The sequence below is a fragment of the Meles meles genome, chromosome 9, assembly GCF_922984935.1.
Source record: "Meles meles chromosome 9, mMelMel3.1 paternal haplotype, whole genome shotgun sequence".
In the NCBI taxonomy this organism is placed as follows: Eukaryota; Metazoa; Chordata; class Mammalia; order Carnivora; family Mustelidae; genus Meles; species Meles meles.
This window is the reverse complement of record NC_060074.1, coordinates 66,524,597-66,542,025: the sequence shown is the minus strand read 5'-3', so window position 1 is coordinate 66,542,025 and position 17,429 is coordinate 66,524,597. Positions and strand designations below refer to the sequence as shown.

General features: G+C 44.8%; 2 protein-coding genes across 5 annotated transcripts in view; one reads left to right on the top strand and one right to left on the bottom strand.

Annotated features, from left to right (window-relative positions):
- The first annotated feature begins 7,695 nt into the window (after positions 1 to 7,695).
- The window catches only part of LRP2 (LDL receptor related protein 2), a 209,281-nt gene continuing 199,547 nt past the window's right edge, over positions 7,696 to 17,429 (top strand). For all 3 annotated transcript variants that reach the window (XM_046019204.1, XM_046019203.1, XM_046019202.1), the window contains exon 1: positions 7,696 to 7,922. In XM_046019204.1, the coding sequence (XP_045875160.1) occupies positions 7,817 to 7,922 (106 nt within the window). In that variant the 5' untranslated portion in view covers positions 7,696 to 7,816. The remainder of the gene's footprint in view (positions 7,923 to 17,429) is intronic.
- LOC123950785 (transcription factor BTF3-like) lies at positions 12,911 to 13,406 on the bottom strand. Of its 2 annotated transcripts, XM_046019206.1 has the most exons (2): positions 13,025 to 13,406; positions 12,911 to 12,967 (listed from the first exon to the last, which is right to left on the bottom strand). In XM_046019206.1, the coding sequence occupies exons 1-2, from the start codon at positions 13,404 to 13,406 to the stop codon at positions 12,921 to 12,923; spliced, it is 429 nt and encodes a 142-aa protein (XP_045875162.1). In that variant the 3' UTR covers positions 12,911 to 12,920. The 2 variants fall into 2 exon arrangements, with proteins under 2 accessions (XP_045875162.1, XP_045875161.1); XM_046019205.1 differs by having other exon boundaries at positions 12,911 to 13,406.

Below are 17,429 nucleotides of genomic sequence, written 5' to 3'. Positions count from 1 at the left end.
GAAAATATGGATGAAATGGAAAAATTCCTAGAAAAGCAAAATTGCCAACACTGACACAGAAAAAATAGAAAAATCCCTGGGTAGCATATTGATTACATTGGACCCTTTATATACGGCGGGAGAAGTGATTTGTTCTTTCTAGAATCCACTGACGCACAGAATGTGGGTTTTGTCTGCCTTCTCACAGTGCTTCTGTCAGCACCATAAGGCTAACAAAATGCCAGATTTACTAACGTGGGATCTTGAATAGTGATGTCTTCAGAACAAGCAACTTACTTACAAGTGAAGGAGGTTTGATACGGGGTATTTGACCTTGGAATGCTTTAGTTTTATTACACAGATTGTCCGTGACTTATGATTATGTGACTTACGATTTTTCAATTTTATGATGGTAGAAATAGATTTGCATTCACTTAAACTGTATTTCAGATTTTGAATTTTGATTTTTTTTTCCTGAGCTAGCGATATGTAGTGTGATGCTCTCTTGTGATGCTGGGAAGTGGCAGCTTCAGCTTCCAGTCAGGCTCAGCTCCCAGTCAGCCACAGGACGCTGAGGGTAAACAACTGATTCATTCACATGCCGTGTTTGATACTTTATTGCAAAATGGATGTTGCGTTAGATGGTTTTGACCAATTGTCGGCTAATGTAAGTGTTCTGAGCATGTTTAAGGTAGGCTAAACTATGTACTAGTTACTTAATGTTAGATGTACTAAATACATTTTCGATTTAGGGTATTTTCAACTTTCATTGGGTTTATCAGGAGGACATAACCCCATAATAAGTTGAAGAAGATATGTTTACCTCATCACACAGGAGGAGCTACCCTAATAGTACAATAGAGTGATCTATTAAATTTTGATTTAAATTACCAGCTCAAGGACAAAACTGTGGGGTGGGGATATCATCTTCTAGGATGTAGTATGTGGCAGATATATGATGCTCTGTCCCCACAGGGTGGAAGAGAGACTGGTGTCTCTCATCATCACCTTAAGAATTTGCTGACAAGAATGTCATTTAGGTTCTGCTGATTCCTAGATGGAATGATTCTACCAGGGGACACAGTGAAAGTACCACAGAACATTAGAGTATGACATCCGCCTGGCCACTTGACTCCTTATACAGGCTTCATCTTACCCTATACTGGAATCATTATGCTTCCGGTGTCCTTGTCATATCTTTTACTTTGTGTCCCAGAGCTTCTCCATTGCTGTAGACTCTGGTGCCTTCAGCAAGCACATGCTTGCCCCAGGTGACAGGGACGGTAATGCCCCTGATGATTTTTTTTTTTTTTTGAGAGAGAGCGTGTATGTGTGCACAGGGGGAGAAGGGCAGAGAGAGAAGAGAGAGAATCTCAAGCAAACTCCATGCCCCATGTGTTCTCATGGCCCTGAGATTGTGACCTGAGCTGAGATCAAGAGTCTGACATTTAACTAATTGTGCCACCCTGGTCCCTGCCTGATGATAACTCTTAACCAACAGGGGATGGGAGCTGAGGATAAATACTTCTCTTGGTTGATCCAGGTGGATAATTCTGAGACTCATTCTAAGTTCTCCCTAGAGGATCTTGGGAGAACTAAGTGCCAGATACCACAGCGGTGACATCAATACAGCACACCTTGAGGATGCTTCCTGTAGTGGACAGGATCTCAAGAAGAAGTTGCATCTTGGAATGTCTCATTTGAGTGGAATGCCAGAAGCCAAATGCAGAGTTTATGCTGTCCTATTCCATTCATTCATCAAACATTTATTGAGGACCTGCTATGTATCAGGTCCAGTGCTGGGTTCTGGGGATTTGGTAGTGAGAGAGACAAATCCAACTCCTTTCATGGGGAGCCTGGTTGAATTCTGGTACGGTCCCCAAACTTTTGTAAATTGAAGACTGGATTTACATATAATTATGTTCCTGAGTCCTGACTTTATATAGGCCTTTTCTTCATGCAAATACTGCTTCTTATCACATATTTTTCTACAAAACCTCCAGCCCTTTCACAATCCCTGAGATAAGAGATGGACTGTGGGACTGATGGAATTGTATTGGACTTCTGGCTCTCAAGAGTCATTATCCAGGCAGATGTTTTTCACTGACCTTTACCTGCAGGAATTGCTCCTAAGAGAGAGGAATTCGAAAGCAGTGAGGCTAACCATTTTGAAGCTGCTGCTGTATTCCTAGCCTTCCTCATAAGGCCCTGTGAGAGCCTCCTGCACAGACTCTTGTCTCTGGGGCTTGATCAGAACATTTACATGTGATCAAGTCTTTAACTCCTAATATCTTCAACAAAGTCCTAATTTTATTGAACGTTTTTATTCAGTTGATGAGACTTGCTAGATTCCCAGTTATTTCTTTCAAGCTCTGCCAAGACTTTTCACGTGACTGTATTTGCAAATCAGGAGGATTCTCCTGTCTTAGTCTATCTGGTGTCTCCATGTTTGTTTTGGATACCATGGTTCTGGCATTCATTGTCCCTTTAGATTTTGCTGTAGCTTTCCTGGCCCTGGCTACCCACAGGCAGACTTATGGCTTCAGGACTTGGTCTTGAAGTTTGCAGGTCAAAAGTTGTTTAAAAAAAAAAAAAAAAAGGTGGGGGAGGGTCATCAATACAATGTTCTTCCCTTTTGGATTGCAGTTACTACATCAGAAGCATACTGGTAGGCGAACTACCTTAAGATGTCTTTTTAGTGCTTTTTGATGGTTTCAGTCTGGCTCTGTTTTGCATGTGGCAGAGATCCACTCAAGTTGCAAGCAAAAGGATGATTACTTTAAGGGTATACTAGGTTAGGAGCTAGAACTGGAGTCAGGAATTTAGGCAGCTTCACGAGCCTCTGCCTATCTCTCTCCTAGGCCTCTTAATCTTACCCTCGAGGCTGGGAAAGCAGATAATATGTTTGAGGAACCAAGAGGAGGCCAGTGTGTCTAGACTGTCATATGAGAGTCAAGAGATTGCCAGGGGCCAGATCATGCAGAGGCTTGTAGATTATGCTAAAATTTTTGAATTTTATTCCAGAATAATGTGAAAACTACCAAAATTTTATAACCAAGGATCAACGCAGTCTGCATGACTGCAATATATTATTCTGGTTGCAGAGGGGAAAGCTTTGAGGCAATCATGGGAATACAAGGGGGATGAAAGCTGGGCTGGGGGAAATAAGGAGAGCTATAAGGACATGTAGAAGGGACCCCTAAGTCACTATCGGGGGTTTTGGAAGGCTTCCTGGAAGAAGAGATATTTTAGATGAGATTGGAAAGTTGAATAGGAATTAACCAGATGAAGGGATGGAGGGAAAGCATGTTCTAGACATAGGGAACAATAGGAGTAAACACAGAGGAGGAACTGTTGATGTGGAACTTTAGATTTTTCAGTTTCTCAAACTTAAAAATAAGTCACTTGATTTTAATTTAATTTCAAACTCACACAAAAGGGTCAAGAATAGGGCAGGAAACTCCCACATACTCGTGGCCCATTTGTGCTCTCTCTTTGTAACACACACGCATACACACGCATTTTTTTCCTGAATTATTTCAAAGTAAGTTGCAAAATCATATTTCTGTACCCCCTCAGTACTATAGGATATATTTTCTAAGAACAAGGACCTTCTCTTTCCTAACCAACATCAGACAACTTAACGTAACAGAATACTATTATCCAATCTATAGTCCATATTGAAATGCTTCTGCTTTTCCCAATAATGTCCTTCAGAGCTATTTTCCCCCAGTCCAAGTCCAACCCAAGGCCGTGTGTTGCATTTAATTGTCATACCTCTAAAAAATTCCTCAGTCTTTTTTTGTCTTTCATGACCTTGCCGTTTTTGAAGAATACAGGTTGGTTATTTTATAGAATATCCCCCCGATTGGGTTTGTCTGATGCTTGCTTATGGTTAAGTTACACATTTTTGTCAATAATACCATGAGGCATCTGCCATACTTAACCAAGTTTCTAGCTTCTGTAATCTTAAAATGCTTTTATATCTGCCCTGCAGGGATATGCTAGATACACCTTGTTCTGGACAACCTGATAATATGACCCAGTCACCTTGCCTTGACCTCCTTCCTGCCTCACTCCTTTGAGAGCTGGCCCAAGAGAGGGCTTTTCAAATACAAACTGGCCAATCCTAAGCCTGTTTACCCTGTTCCTTCCAGCAGGAACCAGAGTAAAGGTGCTTGTGCACTTTTTCTTCCTCTTTCTTGGGGTGGGCTCACTCACCTCTGTGGCCCCCCAGTGATGTGACCAGTATTCCCTCTCTTGGGATCTGTAAGTATAATTAATTATCTTTCCAATGGCAGCCATCTCCTGATCTATTGACCTTACTATGCCTAAATAGTAATAAAACCTATTAAGATACCTGCCACATTCCTCCATGTCTCTTACTACTTTCTCTTTTTAATCAAGAAATAATTTGTAGAGAGATACTTCAAGCTTTTTTGACTGAGATCTATATAGGGTGACACACACACACACACACACACACAGACACACGAGACAGGAGTTTTGTGAAACAATACATATCCTTTCCACATGGAAGTTTCTATTCTATTTAATTTGAAAATAATTCTTGTCTGAACTACTAAACTGATTTCATACTCTCCAATTAGTAATGACCTCTGTTTGAAAGCACTAGTCTAATGTAAATATCACTTTGGATCATCTCATCGCAGAATGGAAAAGAGATGGATAGATGGTAGGGACCAAAACTGACAACAAGGAACTTGGGAAGACTCTTGCCATAATTCAGGTGAGAGAGTCTAGGTGGCTGCTGGCGGTGAAGTTGAGAGAAATGGGTGGGCTTGAGAGAGAATAAAGTGGATTTAAGTTTACAGAAGGTCATGATTGATTGCTTGATTGCGTATGGGAGTAAGGAAGAGGGAGGGGTCAAGATGACAATTCAGGCCCTGGCCCCTGGGCTGGAGGGTGGTGCCCCTTTCTGAGATAAGGAACGGGAAAGTTTAAGGTTGAGTTTGAGGTATTAAGGACATTGGATTGGAGCTGTTCCGTGGGCAGATGGCTCTATGGCTCTTAGGAAGCAAATCTGGGCCAGATTAATAGGAAACTGACATTGAATTTTACTCAAGCAGATTTTACAACTTCATGCCCACTGTAGGAAGCACAAGTTGGTTCAACACAGGAACAAATGCTCTGAAAACATTTTTTAGTAGTTTGTTGTTGATGTGGAAGTAAAATAAATACACACAAGTAAAAAATGTAACAAGGAAGTAAATTAACATACATTTACTAGGATAAATTTCACTTTTCAGCACTTTCCTCTGTCTCTGGTTAACTGTAAAGTCTTTTATGCATTTATGTAGAGTGAAATGCAAACACTTCTGCAGTATATAGAAAAAGTCTGGCTTAAATCACAACTGTGCTAACTTGGGCTTTCCCAGATGCTGGTCCTTAGATTTAATCCTCCAGAACTAGCAGCAAGTTTTCTCAGGTATGGATCGCAGATAAACAGGCGCATGGTACAGGCTGCAAACGATGCTTGTTTTCAAGAGGCATGCATTTGGGGTTGATTCTCATTGGAAAAAAAAATGAGATTTTTCTAGTGGAAAAGAGTGTGGATGTGTGAATTTACATCCACAGTGCTGGGAATAAGAGACCGGACTCCGTCACTGGACCCTCATTCCCATCCCCACCCTTTATCTGCTCCCCTCCCTCTCGTTCTCCATCCATTCTTTCCCTCTTCACCCGCGTTATTCTGGGATTAACGGCGGGGTCGGCCCCAGACACAAACGCAGCTGGCTCCTACGGTCAGCCTGAGCCCCGCTGTGCAACCGCGTCAGGAATTCCAGTAAGTTGGCAACACTGGAGCACAAAGACAACAACAATGAGGAAAACCCTTGAGTGCAGAAAGGAATGTTTGGAGCCCGGGCTGCTACAGTGAAAGGACACACGTACACACACACTCACGCCCGCGCGTCGGCGCTCACCCTCTTGCACCCCCACGAGTCCACGAGCGCACTGGGAGCCGCCCAGCCCCTCCCGCGCCCGCCGCAGTTCTTTGTAACCCGCGGTGCGGGGACGCTCATTGACTATGCAGCGCGGCTTGGGCGGGCGTCGGAGCCGCCTGACCCCGGCGCGGTCTCGTACCATCGCCCCGGCCGCCCGGAACCGGCATAAATCAGCCACAGAGAAGTGCCCCTTCTCGCCCCCTCGCCGCTTCCCTCCTCCCACCCGCTTCATCCTCTCCACTTCCCAGAACCCCTGCCCCTCAGTCCCCAATCCTGCCTCCTCCTCGGCGCCGGACAGGGCTGGTGCAGTGCAGGGGAGGCAAGTAACGTGCCAGTGACTCCGGTCAGAGCAGAGCACTCTGGATTTCCAAATCCAGAAATCTCGGAAAGCAAGCCGCGAAGTGACTGTCGCCCTTTCTCACAGCTCTGGATTTTTTTTAAGTCTAAGTTTTCTCTCTCTGCGTCTGTTTCTTTTCTTTGTCTTTCTAAAATAATACCTGTCTTCCCCTACCCTCTTCCCCGCAAAGCTTCACCAGTCACCAAAGTCCATGGAACGTACGCTCTATCCGTACTATCAGGGGTCGCCCAGCAGAGCCCAAGACGGTCGGTGCTCCGGGACAAGGGGTGGCAGTAACGGGCAAGTTCTCGCCCCCTGGAAAGGGCGAGGCGGCGGGGCCCTGCACAGGTCTAAACGCGCCCAGGGCTGCCGCCTCTGCTGCCACGGCCCCTCTGGCTGGGGGAAAGGACTCCTGTGGTCCTGCTGCCGAGTTAATCCAGAGCCCGGGGCCTCAGATCTGGGGGCGACACCGGCCCGAGAACGGCCCCTTCTCACAGACAGGTATCCCAGGGCCAGGAGGTAAGTTGCGTCACCTCTTCTTACGCCCCCCCGCCCCTTTTTTTTTCTGTCGGCTCTAGAGTCACGTACGGTCCTAGGACGATGTTTTGAGGGTGAGTGTAAGGTTCATTCGAAGGGCTCTTGGGGGCCGGAGCCCCCGGCAATCTGTCTAACGCTGCCTTATAGTAGCGAGCTGTAGGGCTTTCTGAAAACACAGAGCACCCCATCTCAGCGTCTCAACTCTATGGGAGATGCCAGGGTTTCTGAGAAGCCTAGGGATTTCAGGTGGAATGGTCACAAATCTCTCCAGGAGCTCTTATTCCGTTCATTTCCTTTCCCCTTCCCTTCCATCTCTTCTTTTTCTTCCTTTTAAAAGACTATCAGTGGCAGATTTTCCCGCGGACTGCCTTGCAAACTTCCGTGCGGAGGCAAATCCCGCAGAGAGGCTAGGGCAGAGCACGCCTGTGCCTGTGTCGGGCGAGTGTTCCCATGTGAGTGTGAGACTGCGAGGAGTGTGTAAACGTAGGATGTGTAATTGCGAAGTGTGCGTGCACATGTCAGTGTTTGTGTGAGTGTGGACTACGCGCACGTGTGTCCTAGGAATGTGTGTGCCGGCGCGCGAGTGAGCGTGCGAGACCGTCAGGTTGTGTGACAGTGAGGAGTTGGACTGCGTGTGTGAGGCTGTAGGAGGACGAGCGTGAGTGCGCGCGCGTGAGAACTGTGCATGTGTGAGCGCACGTGTGTTCGAGTCCCTACTCCTCCCAGGGCTGCAAAGTGCAGGGGGCGGGCCGGGCGGCAGGGGGCCTGCCCCGCTGGATTCCCGCATGCTAGTTCCGGGGCGGTCGGGTCTCCAGGGCTTTATGCACGGTCTGGAGGGTGGGGACTGGCGCGGCTAGAAAACGGGTTGTCTCGGCGCCCGGCTCGGCTTTCCCCCACTAGGAGCCTGCAGGGGTGCAGGCCCCCGGGAGCGCTCGCTAGCAGAGGCGCGGCGGGTGCTGTGTGTTACGCGCGCCCACCTCCGGGGGAAGGAACGGCAATGCCGGGGCGGCGGATAGTCTCGGGGATGGAGCGCGGGGCGACGGCGGTGGCGTGCGCGTTGCTGCTGGTTTTTGCCGCCTGCCTGGGGCGGGCCAGTGGCCAAGGTAAGCTCTCGCTGGCCGGAATTCCGCGCAGAGCTCCGGACTTAACCGGCAGTGGCAGGGGTCGGGTTCGTAAGCGCACTGAGGGGACCGCGGCCGGACAGGGGCCAGGGCAGGGCGGCGGCACTGGAGCGGCTCCCCGCGGGGCGCTCAGGTTGCTCAGCGAGGGGATAGCTGGAGCACCCCTCCGCCCGCCCGGCAACTGAGCAGCCGCAAACTTGAGAAAGTAGCTCCGCCGGTTTCGGTGACAGCGCACCCCATGGGGACCCCGTCTTTGTTCCCACGGGACTTTCTCCCGACCCTCTCGAAAGTACTCCGCAGTTGGAACCCGGAGACTAAGGTTTTCCCAGCCAGTGCGCAGTCTGCTCCCCATACTGATTTGTTTTGTGGGGGCCTGAGGGATTCCCCGCGGTTCTCCGTGCGCGGTGTTCCACCTGCAGCGCTCAGCGGGGGAGATCCCTTGGCGGGCTAGAGCACTCCCCCCTTCTTTTCCTCAGTGAAACTTGGTCCCACTTTGACCCTCAAGAGACCGCATCTCGATACAGATCATTTACGAGCCGAGATAAGGCCGGGAGGCGGGATTGGCCGAGAGAACAGCAGAGATACTGGGGCATTTTCTTTGAAGGGTTTTCCTTTTCAACTGGGAGGTGGGGGCTTTTGTGTTGATGAATGAGGCCCCGTCTGTGCGGCCAGAGATTTGAGGGCTCGGACGGAGAAAGTTTCTGGGATGAAGCACTTAAAAATTCTCTCAAGTTGCTAGAGTTTACATTTTTACGGAAACAGGCAGAGAAGAAAGGGAGGAAGAAGTGGAGGGGATAAAAACAGTAAGGGGGAAGAGGAGAGAGAAGACCAGTAGGAATGAAAAGGGAGAGAAGGGAGAGAGGGAATTTGAAGACAGATAGAAAGTAGCGCGCGGACTGGGGAAGCGGGGGGCGGGGTGGGGGGAAGACCGACCGGGGATGAATGGGAAGGGCGAGGAGGAGGCAGGGGAACCCGCGAGCTCTCTCCAGGCTTTGCGTTGCTAGGTAGCAGCCCGGAGCTGCGTGTGACCGACCACCAGACAGACAGGACGGACGCTGCTGCCTCCGCAGGGACTAATCTGTCTGTGGGGACGGGAGAGTTCTCCCCCCCACTTCTTTCCCCTCCTGCTCCTTCCTTCCCGTCGGACAACTTAATTGCCCTACAATGAAAATGAAACCCCTATTGTTGTAGGATTAGCCAAGGCAATAAATTGATTTTCCTGCATCACATATTGGGGTTGACGGGTAGGGACTGTAGAAGCCCCCATTTATGGAGGAGAGGGAAAAGCCTGTGGATGGGCCGTGGCATGTATTCAAATGGTTAATCTGCTTTCTTTCCTCAATTCTTAGTGTAAGCTCCTTAGAGGGAATCAACTAAGTAATTATACAGCAACTCCTAGCAGTACCCATTTCAGATTTCCTGAGAAGTTTGGAAACGCAAGCAAACCTCACTGGTCTTGTAAAAATCTTTGGAAAGGGAGGGGAGGCGGGGGAGACTTAATAATTCTTGTTTTGAACACCTTTTCTCAGTGTTGTTAACACAGAAAGAGGATTTATTATTATTGTGGTGGGTTTGCTGCAGTGCTTACGGTGATATACATCTTATGTCCTAAATATAGCCTTAGGATTTACTATATGCTCCTGTCGGTGCCTGGCAAAAAGAAATCTTGTCCGGGTTCATCTGGGATACATCTGGATTGTCCCCATACAATCAAACAGATACTTTCTCCCCTGGGTTGATGGTTTAGTCACCAAATAAACTGTACTTACTCTTGTTAGTAGTCTACATCCATGCCTCTCCGATAATAATTAATAATATTACGTACAGTAAGAGTTACATATCATACACTTACATATGTGGCAGACCCTGTTCTTAGTGCTTTATACTTACTGATATTTAATCTTTATAATACTTTGACATCAGTATTCTTACAAACCCTATTTTACTAATGGGAAATGGAGGCACTGGGCAATGAAGTAATTTGTCCCAGGTCATACTGTGGGCAGAGTTGTGAGGCCAGTCCAAGAGAGGGTACAATTTCACTGCTATAGTATGTGACTCTCCTCTATTTCCCTCTTTTCTTTTGTACTAAAAATGTCATGCTCCCTAGGTTACTACCCATGTGTAAGGTTTCTAAAGAAACTGACTGGTGTCTTTGCCACAGAAGGTAAAATCTACCTGCTGTGCCATAACCAATTTTTTCAGAAATTCTTTCAGGTTTCTATCACCTTATCCCAGGTATCCTCACTCCCAGTCTTCCTCCTTGTCCTCTGAATATCCTCAGCCTGGAAGGTTAAGGAGATTTCTAGATTCCTGTTGTATTGACACTATTCAGGTAGAGTGTGACGACCTTGTAAATGTCCTTATTTTAGCACACATTCTAGGTAAGATCTTCCTGCAAGGTTTGCATCTTTGGATATTGGAAAAGAACTCTGAGTATTTTATGGTTAGTCTTTATAAAAATTATAGCATATCTATAGCTAAAATTATTTGTGTATTCTTGATATTTTGCATAATGCTTTTTAAGAAAAATTTGGAGAGCCTGACTTAGCTCTGGGGCCAAGCTGTCTGGGTTTCAGCAAAGGCTCTACACTTTCTGCTCTGTGACCTCTGGGGAAGTCAGGAAACTTTCTTGGCTCAGATTGCTGATTGCCAAATTGATGGGATAACAGGAGGAATCTGTTCAGTGGCATTTATTAACATAAAGAGATAAAAGGGCGGAAGGAGTAAGGCCTATAGACAATGATCATAACTAGCAGCTATTATATTGAGTTACTAAAGGTAACATTCTTTTGAGCTTACTATTCATATTTCTAATTTATCAGTGCGCATATGGAAGTCTTAGGCATGTTTCACTAACATTTATTTGAGGAATTCCCAGCTCTCAGGATATGCTGGAAGGTTTTTTGAGAAAATGGTATTGATCTTAAAGTTACATTCTTTCCTCCAATAGAGGCTTGGTTATGCCTTTTACAGTTAGTATCAACTTTATGACAATTACATCTTCAGGTGAAGTTTACATATTTAAAAGGATTCTGGGGCTGGTAACAAGCATGCAACATTTTGTGTCTGCAACATTTTGGTTCTGTTACATCTCTGATACCACTGCTGCTTTTACTTACCAGCAGTTGGCTTTTTCCCCCCCTCTGCTTGAAGTTCTTCCTGGCCAGTTTTTTTTTTTTTTTTTTAAAGGTTTTATTTATTTATTTGACAGAGAGAGTTCACAAGTAGGCAGAGAGGTAAGCAGAGAGAGTGAGAGGGAAGCAGGCTCCCTGCCGAGCAGAGAGCCGGATGCGGACTCGATCCCAGGACCCTGAGATCATGACCTGAGCCGAAGGCAGTGGCCTAAACCACTGAGCCACCCAGGCGCCCCTCCTGGCCAGTTTTTATAGGGCTTCTGCTCAAACTCCCTGATGCAATCTTGTGCCTGTCTGTTCTAATAGAAACTTAGACTTTTACAGATGGAGGAAATCTTAGCTATCAGCTGGTCTACTTGCATTATTTTATAGATAAGCAACTAAACCCTGGAGGGAAGAAGAAAGGGGCTGAATGGAGTGAAAGAGGGGTGGTGAAGCCCTTTGCCTAAGGGCATGTTGCCAAGCTTAGAGCTAAGATCTAAACCCAGTCTCCTCTTTGTGTCCTTCTGATTGATCATTTTTAGATACATGTGCTTGGAATGTCCTCAGCCTGGTTGGTTGAGGAGGCCTGTAGATTGCTTTTCTGTTGATTCTGACCTGACATACGAGGAAAGTATGATGAAAAGATTACCTTGGTCAGTTCTCTTAAAAAAAATTGGATGGGTCACATATCTCACCTCAGGTCTTAGAGAAATCTCAAAGTCTAAGAGGATAGGTTAATATAGCCATGTGTTTTCATCTTGGTCCAGAATTTATTCCATGTCAGTGCTCCAGCTTCCAAAGACCATACCTGTAGATCCATTTTTCAAAAATCTTGGGCCATCAAAGCATATTCCTAGGTTTTCAGGTTTCATAGTACAGACTGCTACATGAATAGGTTTTTAGTCTTTTTTTTTTTTTTTAAAGACTTTATTTATTTATTTGACAGACAGACCAGACAGAGAAGTAGGCAGAGAGGCAGGCAGAGAGAGAAGCAGGCTCCCCACTGAGCAGAGAGCCCGATGCCGGGCTTGGTGCGGGGCTGGATCCCAGGACCCTGAGATCATGACCTGAGCCGAAGGCAGAGGCTTAACCCACTGAGCCACCCAGGTGCCCCAGGTTTTTAGTCTTAATTCATGGTAATTGATCATTGTATGTTCTCTAAGCAGGTACTCTGAGAACACTGACAGGTTTTATTTTATTAAATAAAAGTATTTAATTTAAAAATTTACAATAATGGTGTCAAGTTCTAAGAACCCTGGCCAGGATCTCACCAATGTTAGAAAGATTTGACATGTTTCAGCCCAAGTTTTAAAATGGTTTTATTTTATTTATTTTTTTTTAATTTTTTTTTTTTTATTTTATGTATTTGACAGAGAGAAATCACAACTAGGCAGAGAGGCAGGCAGAGAGAGAGGAGGAAGCAGGCTCCCCGCGGAGCAGAGAGCCTGATGTGGAGCTTGATCCCAGGACCCTGGGATCATGACCTGAGCCGAAGGCAGAGGCTTTAACCCACTGAGCCACCCAGGCGCCCCTTAAAATGGTTTTAAAATGGACGTATTGGTTGTTGTTTTGAAACATCAGAGACATTTCTTTTTTTTTTTTTTTCTTTTCCCTAAGCAAAGAACTTTATTAATCTTGTTTCAGACTTTATCCCCAGGCTTCTTCAGCTTAATTAGCTACAAAGAATGAATTATATATAAGCAAAAACTGAGCTGCAGTGTGCAAGGGGCTTGGGCTTGAAAATACTAGAGATGTAGATTTTATCCGATCTGTGAACAAAATTTTAAAGAGCAGTCATAATACAAAATAGCAGCTCCCAGTAACTTCTTCAAGTTTTATCTTCTGCAGAAGTTGACTCAATTCAGTTTGCTTCATTCTTGGAAGCTTCATCAAAATTCTCCACAAGATCTGGAACTTCATCTTCATCATCCTCTCCGGTAGCAAGTGGTGCTTTTCCATCCACAGATTGCTTGGGCAGAGCTTCAGCCAGTCGTCTTAAACTAGTCAGACTGTCTGTACCAAGTTGGTTTAAGATACTGGGTAGCATTTCCATCAGCTTCTTTGTCTCAGCATGGCCTGTGATGGTGAAAGTGTTCGCTGCCAGCGATGCCTGAACTTTGGGGTTGTTAAAATGGATCACTGTTCCTTGGTTTGTGAACATACTCACTTCTTCAAAACCAGAGATATTGTTTACCCCTAACTTATTTAAGGAGAACTGAAGTTTTTTATCATCTGCTGTAGATGTCCTATGAACCAACTTCTCTTGGCGAGCAGTTCCTTTCCCACCAATGCGCACTTGTGCTTGCAGTTTGTTGAGTTTCTTCTGGTTCATGATAGTTTCTTTCATCTTGTTGGAGCAGAAATGGGACTGCATAGGGGACTAGGGGTTGGCGCTCAGGGGGTCTCCTGGCAGACCAGCTGAGATTAGGCGCACACACGTGGGGACGCCAGATGGCAGTTCCAGAGACATTTCTTTGATACTTCATGTGTTCTGTTGGGGTCCATGCAAATGTTTCCTAAGCAATTTTTTCACAATCTCAGTATGGTGAAATGAAGTGGGAAGAGTGTGAGATTTTAGAGTTAGAGGATCTGGGTTTGAATCTTGACTCTGCCATTTACTATGTGGGAAATTCAGGACAATACTCAACTGTTCAGGTCAGTTTTCTTATCTGTAAAATGGGCACATATCTACCTTAAAGGGTAGTTATGCCAATTAAGTGAGATTAGTGTGAAATGTTTCATAGATTGTGAGGGCTCACATATATATTTCTATCCATATTTATTAACCTCTTCAAGAATTTAACTTTTTTTCACATTTGAGAAGAAGATAGTATCTTGTGGGTTTTTTTGTTTTTTGTTTTCTTTTTAACACAGGTGGTTCTTTGATGCATCTGTGCATGCTGGTTTATCATTTCATTTTATTTTTTTAAAGATTTATTTATTTATTTAACAGAGAGAGAGATCACAAGTAGGCAGAGAGACAGGCTGAGAGAGAGGGGGAAGCAGGCTCCCTGCTGAGCAGAGAGCCTGATGTGCGGCTGGATCCCAGGACCCTGAGATCAAGACCTGAGCTGAAGGCAGAGGCTTAACCCACTGAGCCACCCAGGCACCCCTGGTTTATCATTTTAGTGGCCACAACTTTACATATTAGTCTAGACACTTAGGTTTGTAAATGACAGAACTCTAAACTGCTTGGAGCCAAAAAGGAAGTTTATTGAAATACGTAATTGAAAAGGTAAAGCTATTAGGTTGAACCATATGGGATTGCTGTTTTTCTAGGCAGCCGAATATTGGCAATTTCTTTTGACTCAACATAATATAAAATGGGGGCTCAGACTATATAAGACTGATCTGGTTTCTCTATCTCCTAACTCTGGGATGACTCTGTTCTCAAGTGTTTTCTTTACTGTTCTAAGATGGCTGTCAGTGGCTCCTGGAGCCGCATCCTTTCATGTCATGACCACTAGGGAAAAACAAAGAGTTTTTGTCTTAATTGTTCCCAGCAAAAGTCTTAGTTGCATCTTGGGCTCTTAGGTCACAGACTCATTGGAGAACCAGTCACTGTATCCATGGTATGAAGTGTGTCCATGGCTTAGGCTTGGGTATATGCTTGGTCCTGGAAGTCGTGCACTAAGGTTGGACTACAAAGGGAAATTGGGGAGAGTGACCAGGTAGGTGAACAGAGGCTGGGCTCCAAAAACAACACGTGTCTAGGACACCTCATCAGGTAAAACCAACTGATGTTATTATTTTTTTTTTTAAGATTTTATTTATTTATTTGACAGAGAAAGAGATCACAAGTAGGCAGAGAGGCAGGCAGAGAGAGAGGAGGAAGCAGGCTCCCTGTGGAGCAGAGAGCCGGATGCGCGGCTCGGGGCTCGATCCCAGGACCCTGGGATCATGACCTGAGCGGAAGGCAGCGGCATAATCCACTGAGCCACCCAGACTTAGAAGGCTATAGAAATTTCTCAAGAGCACACTGTTCAGGGATAACTCAGTGAATTGAAAGGGGAAAAGTATTGAAAATATTAAGGCAAAAGACATGATGCTCTGTGTTCCTGTGACCATGTTACAGCTTTAAGTTTAGGAGAACAGGGGAAAAAAGAACTTCTTAGAAGGTTTACCTGTAGAGGTTTACTTGTAGCTTAAAGGAGTGTTACTTGGAGCAGAACTTGTGGTGGACAGGAAAGTTCTGGAAAATAAACTTAAAGAGCAGAGTACAGGAGCTCTTGAGTCCACTGTGTGATTTCATTTTTCAGTGAATCCTAGGCCCTTTCTCCTTTCCCAACTAACTCTGCTCTCTTGTTTATATTCTTAAGACTTTGTCTCTTTTGCAGGCAGGAGGCCTTGGCTATGAGAATGGGGTGTAAAGAAAGAGGAGAGGAGGGTCTGGAGACATACTGAAACGCTTCTATGGAGACAGAATACATCTTGGTGCAAATCCAAGGGTCTTCAGCATTTAACCTGAGGACTGCTTCCGTAAATGGTAGAGCAGGTGTCTTTCATACCTCCTTGGATTAATTCAGAAATGCCAAATATATGCATTCCATGCCAGTGGTTAGTTATTTTGCTGGTCTTTAAGTCTTATTTCTAATAGCACGTGCTGAGAAACTAGAAACATTATCATTCCAAAAGTAAGATACGGGTACTTTTGACTTAGGACAGTGCCAAAACACAATGTAAGGAAATAATAAGTCTCTCCAAGAAAGGTGACAGGTTAGACAGTGAAGTTTCATGTTGAAAGCTTTATGCTTTTAGTCATTAGCCCTCAGGTCATGCCTGACCCCCAAGGTTATTGGGAACAGGGAGAAATGAATGAAAGGAGGAAATGTAATTACCATTCTGTGCATTGAAAAGTTAAGCCACTGTTACCATGGATACAGTGACTTGTTATTGTCCAGATCTCGAGATCCAAGTTTGTAAGCAGTACTAGAGGTCTCCTTTAAGTTTATGTACTATCAGTCAGTAACACATGAAGATTCTTTCTTAGTAACCTTGACAATAAGTCTTTACTCACTAATCTACTGATTGACATTAAGTAACAACATACCTACTTTTGACAGCCCAGCAGGTGTTAAGGAAACATGAAAAAGGGGAAGAAGACAGTAAACTACAATTCTGTTACACTAGACTTTCTGGAATTCCCATATAAAAACATCCTGTCCTATCATGTCAGAGATTTGCTTGTGCTTTGGGTCCAGTTTTTGGTTTTTATCTCATTAACAAGGAGAAGCTTGATTGAGTAAAGGCTGAAAAATCAAAATAATTTGTTTCATAGGAAAATATTCAAATAAAGTTGAATTTAAGAATGGAAGTTTTTGTTGTTGTTGTTTTAAATCTGAAATATGTCAGTCTTTTTTTTTTTTATTTTATTTATTTGACAGAGAGAGATCACAAGTAGACAGAGAGAGAAAGAGAGAGGGAAGCAGGCTCCCTGCTGAGCAGAGAACCCGATGCGGGACTCGATCCCAGGACCCTGAGATCATGACCTGAGCCGAAGGCAGCGGCTTAACCCACTGAGCCACCCAGGCGCCCCAGAAATATGTCAGTCTTACCCACGGTATAATCTTGTTAAAGGAGAGGAGAAAATGTCAACATGTTCTTCCACACTGGTTTAATTTTGATGTGGGGAAGGGTGTAGAGGATACTCTTTGTTGTGAGAAACCAGAAACCAAAAACCCACCTCAAACTGACTTAAACAATAAAGGGTATTTATTGGCTCATGTTAATTAGAAAATTCTGAGGCAGAGTGGGGTTCAGGTGTGGGGCATTCAGGGCTCCAGTTCTCTTTCTTTGTGTTTTTCTTGACTCCACTCTCTTCTAGATTTCAGCTTTGTTTTCAGTCTGGCTTCCCTATTACTACCACAGCTGCCAGAGCAAATAGGGCTACATGTTGTCTTGATCATATCTAAGGGCAGTTCACCTGTGAGATTTTGGTTATGTTTGGAAAAGCATTATTTCATAACAGCTTACAGAATGCTCTAACTTCTAGAGACCCTAGATAGAAGTCAGCCAGTTCTCACAACTTGGTATATCATCACAATCACCTAGGGAGCTTTGAAAAGTAGAGAGATTCTTAGGCCAAAACCCATACTTATTAAATCAGGAGGATGGACATCTGTTTTTAAAGAGTTTCTGGTTGTTTCTGAGGACCAGACAATTTGGGAACAACTGATCTAGGTAGCCTTTCATTTCTTAGTTTTGTAACTAAAGGTATACTAACGTGCCACTGAAAATTTCTTCCAGTGGCAGTTAAGGACACTTGGTTAAATCCGTGCTTTCTTTTGGATGGGATGTTACAAGGGAGCTACAGTAAGAAGGAAAACTAGTCTTTCGTATCTAGAGCCTCCCCCATTCCTGGGCATCTCCT